The sequence below is a fragment of the Charadrius vociferus genome, unplaced genomic scaffold (assembly GCF_000708025.1).
Source record: "Charadrius vociferus isolate BGI_N301 unplaced genomic scaffold, ASM70802v2 scaffold214, whole genome shotgun sequence".
In the NCBI taxonomy this organism is placed as follows: domain Eukaryota; kingdom Metazoa; phylum Chordata; class Aves; order Charadriiformes; family Charadriidae; genus Charadrius; species Charadrius vociferus.
In genome coordinates, this window is record NW_009647955.1 from 2236 (window position 1) to 10382 (window position 8147).

The window sequence follows — 8147 nt, forward strand, 5'->3', positions numbered from 1 at the left end:
CCGTCCTGTTTTCTGCCCCCCCCCCCGCCCCCCCCGCCCACCGTTATGCGCCATTTCCCACCCCACCGTGTCCCTCTCGCTTCCCGTGTGTACCCCAGTCTGCTCCCAGGTTCTGGTAACCATCCCTTCTCCCTAGTTAGCTGGCGTGCCAGCCTGGCTGGAGGGGGGGGGGACACGACAAGAATGGCCTGGCCCTGGGACCGTGCTCCCACCCAGCTCTGTCTTTCCTGACTCTGCTGCTCTCCCCAGTGTCCCGCCTGCACTGTGAGAGCGAGTCCTTCAAGATGGACCTCATCCTGGATGTAAATATCCAGATCTACCCCGTGGACCTTGGTAAGCTATGAGGCTGCTAGTTCATAATGGGTTAGGATGGGGTGAGGTTAGAGAGGTGCATGCTGGTGCTTAGAGGAGACTAAATTTGCTGCAAACAACGAGTATCCCATCACAGACGTTCTTGGGGCCCTCTGCTGTTCCCCGGTCACCAGAGGTGTGTGGCACTGGGCATTCTTACTGTGCTGGGGCTGAGCTGGATTCTGGTTTGCCTTACTGTGAGATTTGTTTGGGCTCATCTCTGACCCATTCCCTGGAGATGTCATCTGGTGAAACTGTCTCAGTTGGCAGCAACCGAGCTTTAAGGGAGACCTTTTGAAATGAGCTTTTGTGGTGAAATATACTAAATGGGTGGGAAAGACAGTCTTGCCCTAAATGAAGCATGGAAGGGCTGGAACTAGTGCTGCAGGGTCTCATGTACCTGCCCAGGGCTTAGCCAAGCCCTCTGGAATTCTCCGTGTGAATCTCGTGCTGCATCCCATGAAAACACCAGTAGTGGTGTCCTGGTAGCTCTAGTCCTCTCCATGGTGGTGACCAATATCTGCAGGCAATGTGGACACAGTGTGGTGTTTCCTCATTCCCCGCAGTCTTGTTTGAGGACTAAAGGCAGGGATGGGGGTTTGTGCTAAACCTGCCAGGGTGGCTCCTTGCCACCACCCTGAGATCTGCTGTGGCCACTGCTGTTCTGGCTGCACCCCTCACCTTCTCACCAGTCCTCTGCCCTCTCCTCCCAGGGGACAAATTCCGCCTGGTCATTGCCAGCACCTTGTACGAAGATGGCACCCTGGATGACGGCGAGTATAACCCCACGGATGACAGGCCGTCCAGGTACAGGGTTCCAGCCAGGACCTATGTAGGGGTTAGATGAGGAAAAAGGTGAAGTGCTGAGGGGCATGCCTGGGTTTTACTCTTCTTTGAGCTCCTGCCGTTCCATTGCAGGGCAGACCAGTTTGAGTATGTGATGTACGGCAAGGTGTACAGGATCGAAGGGGATGAGACCTCCACAGAGGCAGCCACACGCCTGTGAGTGCCTTTTGGCAGGACAGGGGGGGATGCGGTGCCCTAGGGTGGTGTGGGGGAGGCACCAGGGTTTCAACATGGGTTTCCCATGGGATTCCTCACTCTCACCGCTCCTCTCCTCCTGCTCCAGCTCTGCCTATGTGTCCTACGGGGGGCTGCTCATGCGACTGCAGGGAGACGCAAACAACCTGCATGGGTTTGAAGTGGACTCTCGAGTTTACCTGCTGATGAAGAAGCTGGCTTTCTAGGAGACCTGCCTCCGTGGGCTGCCCCAGAGACATTCTGCTGGTGGGGAAACAGGAGCCCTGTGACCCCCAAATCCTGCCCCAGCTTCCATACTGCCTGGCCCCTCTGGAGCTGGGGGAGGAAAGTCCCCCTCCTCATCCCAGCCTCTTGTGACTTCTGCTGGGATCTGCAGCCCTCTCCTGCATGGAGAGAGGTGCCTGATGGCTGAGTGGAGACCATGCTGGGTGCTCCGTGGACCTGCTTGCTGGGCCTCTGCTCCTGCCTCTCCCTTCCTGGGCTTGAAAGCAGGAGCAGCCCTGGCTCTGGCCAGGGACAGCTGGACTCGGACAGCCGCCTGTCTGCCTCTGGGGCTGTGGAACCATTTCCTAAGGAGCCATCCTGAGGCAGGCCGGGCTTGTTTTTGATTAAACTGGGATGTGTTTTGTAGATCTGGCTGTGCTGGCTGAGAGATGAGGCTGGCAGGGAGGGGGTATGCCTGTGCTGGGGCGAAGGGGATCCACACCACTTTCCCAAAGGACAGGCGCTCCAAACCTGCCCTGGGTTCTTCTCTGCCACCCCACTGGGCACAGTGCCCGCTGGAGCTAGGGAGAGGCAGGTGGGTGCAGGGGGCGAGGGGTGGTAGCTCATGTCCCCGAGTGAGGTCCGGTGCCCGATGGAGCCCATGTGCCCTGCAGAGCTGGCAGCCGCCACGGGAGGGAGCTGGGCGCTGGGGAGAGACCCAGAGCACATCACTGACAGGCCGCCTGTTACTGAGGCCCCTGGAAGCGTGTGGTCTCCTGCTAGGGCCACAGCAGCGGGGGAAAAAGGAGGACAAAAACAACTCTTTAGAAAAATAGCTCTTTAATTGTAAAGCATTCACAGTAGAGGTGCCTGCCTGGGTGGGAGCAGGGCCTGTGCCCGCTGGTGCACGGGTGTTGCTGTCTGCTTCTGTGGACTCTGTGATCACCAAAGGTTTGAGGAGCAGGAGCCAACCCTTTCCCTGCAGGCACCTTCCTGGGCACCTAGAGCGCAGCTCAGTGTCCAGCAGGATTGCTCTGACCTGGGATCAGGGGTGAGCCCTGTGCGCAGCCTCACCAGGCCCCACGCTAGGGCTCTCTGCCACCCCCATGGCGTTGCTTGCACAAGTCCTTGGCCAGGTCACGGAAGAAGAAACGCAGCTTGCCCTGCACCAGCTGCCGGTAGGTGAGGAAGATGCTGGTTATGTGGGTCTCCTCTATGGAGCGTGGGGAGCAGCCTGGCTCCCAGGGTCCTGCCTGAGGGGCGAGAGTGGGACGAGAGGGGTGACAATCACTATCATGCCCAGCCCAGCACAGCTGGTACCTGCGTCAGGGTGGTCTGGCTCACATGGGGAGGTCTCACCTCCCAGCTGAAGGTCTGCAGGAGCAGGAGGAAGGAGTTGGCGTGTTGGTAAAGCTGGCTCAGCTCTCTGGCCCCGCACTCCTGGGTCACCTGGCCCTGGGCCCCTGCTGCAGCACCCACCAGCAGTGCCAGGTCGCACAGGATCTCCTGTCGCTTGGTCTCGTTCTGGAGGAGCAGGCAGTGAGTGAGCTGCCCCCTGGGCCTGATTTATTCCTCTGCCCACCCTAGGTCTGGATGGGGTCCTCCACCCCCCTGTGCAGCCAGGTATGCCCACAGGCATCTTGTTAAGCATTTCTGGTGCCTGTGCCAACCTGGGAGTTCCTTCTCCGGCCCTGTGGGCACCCCGGTGCCAGCACTGTCCTCCCAGTCCCTCTCACCGATTTGGTTTTCCACTGCTGGAGGCTGAAGTCCACCAAGGGCAGCACCGCGGGGCAGCTGAGTGTGGGCAGTGCCTGGCACTGGTCCTGGGGGGCAGAGGAGATGCTGAGGTGAGACACCAGGAGCTGTGCGTGTCCCTGTCTTGGGTTTGGGGGGTGGGAGGGGTGTATTCTCACCGCTCTCTCCTCCATGTCCTTGGCCTCCCCAATGTACTTCTGGATGAGCCTGTCGTCGCAGACCAGCCGTGTTGGGCTGGCACGGCCTTCTTCCACATGCAGGAGGAAGGATGTGAGGAGGAGCAGTCCTGGGGGAGACAGGGTTATCTTGAGTGCTGTGCCACCCTCCCTGGGCAGATCCAGCCCAGGGCCATGCCTGCAGCAGGGCCACCCCTCGCCCCAGCCTGGTGGTGGCCTTGATGGCCCCATAGTAGGGGCTCGGGGAGGAGTGGGCTAGGGGGGATGATGAGGGCCTGGTGCCTCCCTGCGGTTAGCTCTGGTGCCCAGTGTTTGCTGGGGAGAGCTGAGGTTTCCGTGTTGGTGGTGTGTGCCAAGGGGCTGCACAGCCATGTCCATGCCAGGTTTTTTGTCTCCGCAGCAGGCAGGGAGCAGAGCCGTGCTCCCTGCGCAGAGCAGGGCCAGCCCTCCTCATCTGTGCCAGGAGCATGTCCAGGCATCACGTGCGCTTCGGGGAATCCCTGCTTGCAGCATCCTGCAGCGCACGTCTGCTCCTTGCTGCTGCTCCAGCCGAGGGCTCGCCTGCCGCTGCTGCCTTCCCCAGTGCCACCGGCACGCTGCTGTCCCAGGCACCTCTCGGCTGGGTGACTGCTGTGCCCAATGGCTGCCCATCCTGGCAACAGCCCCTGTGTGCATCCACCTGCCTCGCTGCCTGCCTTGGCACTACACTTGTCCCCAAAAGCCCTCGGCACAGCCTGTTTCCTTAGGACGGGCATGGAGGGATGCTCGTCTGCCCTCGTGCACCGGTAGTGGCCAGGTCCAACCAAACCAGAGCCACCCTTGGGCTTTGCTACCCACACGTGGGGCTCATCTCCTGGGGTTCCCGTGCGGGGGATGCTCTGGCTGTGCAGGCACGGTGCTTGCTGCCAACCCAATGCCCCTTCCTGCTCGCTCCCGTCCCCCCTTTTAGCCACACACTCACTGTTCAGTTCCATGCTCAGCTGGGGGCTTCGGTCCTGCATCTTCCACCCTGGGGCCAGCGGCTGATCCCCAGCTCCCGTCCCCCTTCCATGGAGGGCAGCGGTGGCGCGGGCTCCCCGCGAACTGCCCAGCCAGGACGAGGGGCCAGGAGCACCCCCGGGACAGCACGGCGCGGCACTCCGGCTCCGGCCCGGCCGCCCAGCCAAGGCAGCGCGATTTCCTGTTGTGTCGCCGCTGACCTTCGAGCAAAATCGCAGCGGGGGCCCCGGGCCCGGGGGACGGCTTCCTGCCTCCGGCCGCTTCCTCCCTTGGCTCAGGGAGCGGGAAGGGCGTCCCCGGGCGCCCTCCGGGGCTGCTCACCTGCTCTCTGGCTTGAGTGCTCAGCTGCCTGGACCTCAGCAGTCAGTGCCTTGGCTGTGCCTGTCCAGGGGGTGAGGATGGCCCTGGTACCTGCAGAAGAGGTGGCATCGGTGACCCTGGAACTATATGCCCTGCTGGGGTCCTGGTCCTGGCTGTGGCAGGCAGGCGTGAAGGCCACCAACAAACCTCACCCAGAGGTGGGCTCCATCCCTGGTGACCTTCACCCACAGATGGACTTCAGCCCTGGTGGCCTTTCTCCAGAGGTAGACCTCATCCCCTTGACCTTCACCCAGAGGTGGACTTTTAAACCTGGTGGACCTTGAACCCTGGTGACCCTCAGCCCATCACTGGTCACCTTCACCCAGAGGTGGACCCCATACCCTTGACCTTCACCCAGAGGTGGACCTCATCCCTGGTGATCCTCACCCAGAGCTGAACCCCAACCCCAGTGCGCCTTACCAAGAGGTGGGCTCTGACCTCTGCATTCATCACCCAGAGGCAGCTCATGGAGGTGGACATCCCTGGTGCATTTGTGGTGCACAGGCACCCCTCTGAGCTGGGGAGGGTGATGGAGCAGGGCGCCTGGCTGGCATGCGGCCCCTGGGGCTGTCTCACCAGGGGTATGGGGTAGAGGGGAGGTGAAGCACCCATGGACACCCCCTCCCTGGGTGGGAGAAGCACTGGGGGTCTGCGCAGTGCCAGGCCCTGGCATGTCCATGACCTGTCCCCCCACACACACACTCTGGCCTGGCGGGGGGGGGGCCAGGGGTGCACCCCTCCATACCTACGTATACACGCGCGTCTGTGTTCATATGGCACACGTGTACATGCACCCCACGTGCACCTTCAGCCCTACGTGTGCTCATGCGCACTTCCTGCAGCACGTGTCAGGGTGCGCGCTCAGATAACCCCTCCCCAGGGCTGGGCAGCCCCCCCACACCCATCCCTTTTTGGGCACTCCTGCCCCCCCACCCATCACCACCTTCCCCAAGCCCACATCCTCTTCCCCCCGGTCTCCCCACAGCCTGCGCGATTCCTTCTCCCACCCCTGTCCCTGTGGCCGGCGGTTCCCGGCAGTGCCTGGCCGGGTGACAACAGGCAGAGTAAACACCTCAGCCCCGCTCCGCCTGCCCCATGCCTCGCTCGGTCCCCGGCAGCCCACCTTGCAGGGTGCCCGGACAGGGGGTCCTGTGGGTGCCACGGCTCCAGGGACGAGGGTGGTAACCCTGCTTGCCTGGGGCACAGCTGGTGACAGCCGGAGCCACAAGTACCGGGGTCAAATACCATCGGACTTCCCCCGCACGGCTGTGCACCGTCTCTGCGGACGTGACAAGTTGCAAACGTGCCCCGCCGTCCCCCTCAGCCCCTCTGCCAGCGCTGGTCTAACGCCAGCCCCCAACGTGCCCAAGTCCCTGTCCCTCCCTGGGTGCAAACCTCTTCATGATACGGGGCTGGAGAGCTGCAGTGCCCTGCGCTCCCTGCTTGCCCTCGTAACTCGGCAAATCAACCTGTCGGGGGCAGTTTGAGGACAGATGGTAGTTGGGTGCCTAAAACAGTCCCTTTCGCCCCAAAATGCTCCATCCCAGCTGTGACAGAAGCGGGCAGGCAGCAGGACCCCCTGCCTGTGGGCAGCCTGGTATTCTTCTGCTGGAAAGGGCAATGCCAGCGTTTGCTGCCCGTGCCAGGCGAGCAGGGGGGGATGTGGGGGGGACCCCCTGCTGCTGGCCCACCTCGGTCGTGTCCCCCTCCAGCCCAAATCCAGGGGTGCTGCGTGCTGTGGAGGAAGGGGTTGTGGGGACAGTGAGTGACGCTCGGGGACCCCAGCGGGGGCCATGGGGGCTGCGACGGGCAAGGCTCTGGTGGGGGGCAGGAAGCCCGTGGGGCTGTGCAGCTGGCCAGATGCCGGTGCCAAGTTTCCCACCTCTGCTTATGGGGTGCAAAGTGCCGGGGGCGGGGGGCCAGCCGTTCACACCCACTTCGCCAAGGTGCCGAGGGCAGCCGGAGGTGCCAGGCAGCGGCGCAGGGGGGGGACGACAGCGACACATGGAGGGAGGGGGAGACCATGGAGGGGTGGCACAGCTGCTGTCCCCGCAGGCCACCCAGATGTGCTCGGTGGGCACCCGCAGGTTGTCAGTGCAAGGCGGGAGGGGGGCATGGGAAGCAAACTTGGGCTTCCAGGGGCAGGGAGAGGGGGGGTCCCAGCCCCCTTTGAAGCCCCCATAAAAGGGTCCGGCATAAAGGGAGGAGAAAGTCAAAGGAACAAAGAGAGCGGCTAATCCCGGCGTGAGCAAACAGCCCCGTTTGCTCAGGGCCCAGCTGGCCCCGGGGCCAGGGAAAGGAGCACAGCGGGGCTCTGGGGGTGCCAGGCAGCGGGGGACCCTTTACCCAAGCTGTGCCCGTCCCCGAGTGCAGGCAATCCCCAGGAGCTGGGTGCGTCTTGCCGCCCCCCCCCCCAACCTGTTTTTTACATTTGCAAATTGCCAATAAACATCCCTGGGCAAATCCCGCTCCCCACACCTTCCGCACCGCTCCCCAGCAGCCCGTCCCGGGAAAGCCCCGCGGCGGTGCCGGTCGAAGGGGCCCCTTGGCAGACGTAGCACTGCTGCAGATGGAGGCTGGCAGGGGTTCCCCCGCCTTTCCCAATTCCTGGCAGACCACACACTGCCCGCCACCCTGGCACAAAGCCCCGGAGGATGCCCACGGGCAAACCCTCCAGCCGCTCGCTGCCTTGGCCCAGGGCACCTTGTGCCAGTGGCCTCAGTGGCATCTGGGGTGATCCCACCATACCCCTTTTCCCCATCCCACTCCTCGGCCCAGCTCCCCACCCTGGTGGTGGGCACTGGGGGTGCTGGGAGGGTACCACACCCCCCTCCCTCCATCCCACGGGGTGGCGAAGGGGTTAATGCCAGGCAGCCGAACCGCAGGTGGGCGCAAGAATGAAATTCCTTCTCGCTGTCCTGCGAAGTCTGGGCACAAATATTTGCCTGCATGTCCGGTGGGGAGGGGGGAGACCACCATCACTCTGGGAGCTTGCTAATCCCCATGCCAAACACAGCCCCCCCCTCCCCGTGCCCTGCACACCCCCCGCCTTCCTCCTGCTGGGGTCACCCCGCAAGGCCTTTGTGGAGGGGACATTTAGAACCAGGGGGACACCAGCACCTTTGGGTGCTCCCATAAGCAGGGAGCTCTATGGAGTTGACGGGGCACTGGGAGCGGGCACGGTGCCCCGGGGCACGACCGGGATGTGCTTGGCCTGGCAAATAAGGCTGCTTTGGGGTCTCCAACCCACTCCCCGAGCCA

General features: G+C 63.0%; 3 protein-coding genes across 4 annotated transcripts in view; 2 read left to right on the forward strand and 1 right to left on the reverse strand.

Annotated features, from left to right (window-relative positions):
* Positions 1-254: 254 nt before the first annotated feature.
* Positions 255-1598, forward strand: POLR2H (polymerase (RNA) II (DNA directed) polypeptide H). Of its 2 annotated transcripts, XM_009883315.1 has the most exons (4): positions 255-333; positions 1065-1158; positions 1270-1353; positions 1481-1598. In XM_009883315.1, the coding sequence occupies exons 1-4, from the start codon at positions 285-287 to the stop codon at positions 1596-1598; spliced, it is 345 nt and encodes a 114-aa protein (XP_009881617.1). In that variant the 5' UTR covers positions 255-284. The 2 variants fall into 2 exon arrangements, with proteins under 2 accessions (XP_009881617.1, XP_009881618.1); XM_009883316.1 differs by lacking the exon at positions 1270-1353 and having other exon boundaries at positions 258-333.
* Positions 1599-2681: 1083 nt separating this feature from the next.
* Positions 2682-4501, reverse strand: THPO (thrombopoietin). The gene is made up of 5 exons (XM_009883386.1): positions 4489-4501; positions 3510-3637; positions 3333-3419; positions 2956-3120; positions 2682-2849 (listed from the first exon to the last, which is right to left on the reverse strand). The coding sequence occupies exons 1-5, from the start codon at positions 4499-4501 to the stop codon at positions 2682-2684; spliced, it is 561 nt and encodes a 186-aa protein (XP_009881688.1).
* A 2178-nt stretch (positions 4502-6679) lies between these two features.
* CHRD (chordin) overlaps positions 6680-8147 on the forward strand; it is a 15589-nt gene continuing 14121 nt past the window's right edge. The window contains exon 1 of the mRNA XM_009883387.1: positions 6680-6832. Coding sequence (XP_009881689.1) covers positions 6680-6832 — 153 coding nt within the window. The remainder of the gene's footprint in view (positions 6833-8147) is intronic.

What these genes read in the sequence shown, in the direction of transcription:
- POLR2H (XM_009883315.1), top strand. Translation starts at nt 285, where the DNA reads ATGGACCTCATCCTGGATGTAAATATCCAGATCTACCCCGTGGACCTT. An exon ending in ACGGATGACAGGCCGTCCAG is followed by an intron (nt 1,159 to 1,269) that starts GTACAGGGTTCC and finishes GTTCCATTGCAG; the next exon opens with GGCAGACCAGTTTGAGTATG. An exon ending in ACAGAGGCAGCCACACGCCT is followed by an intron (nt 1,354 to 1,480) that starts GTGAGTGCCTTT and finishes CTCCTGCTCCAG; the next exon opens with CTCTGCCTATGTGTCCTACG.
- THPO (XM_009883386.1), bottom strand. An exon ending in AGCAGTGGAAAACCAAATCG is followed by an intron (nt 3,121 to 3,332) that starts GTGAGAGGGACT and finishes CTGCTCCTCCAG; the next exon opens with AACGAGACCAAGCGACAGGA. An exon ending in TGCAGACCTTCAGCTGGGAG is followed by an intron (nt 2,850 to 2,955) that starts GTGAGACCTCCC and finishes CTCGCCCCTCAG; the next exon opens with GCAGGACCCTGGGAGCCAGG.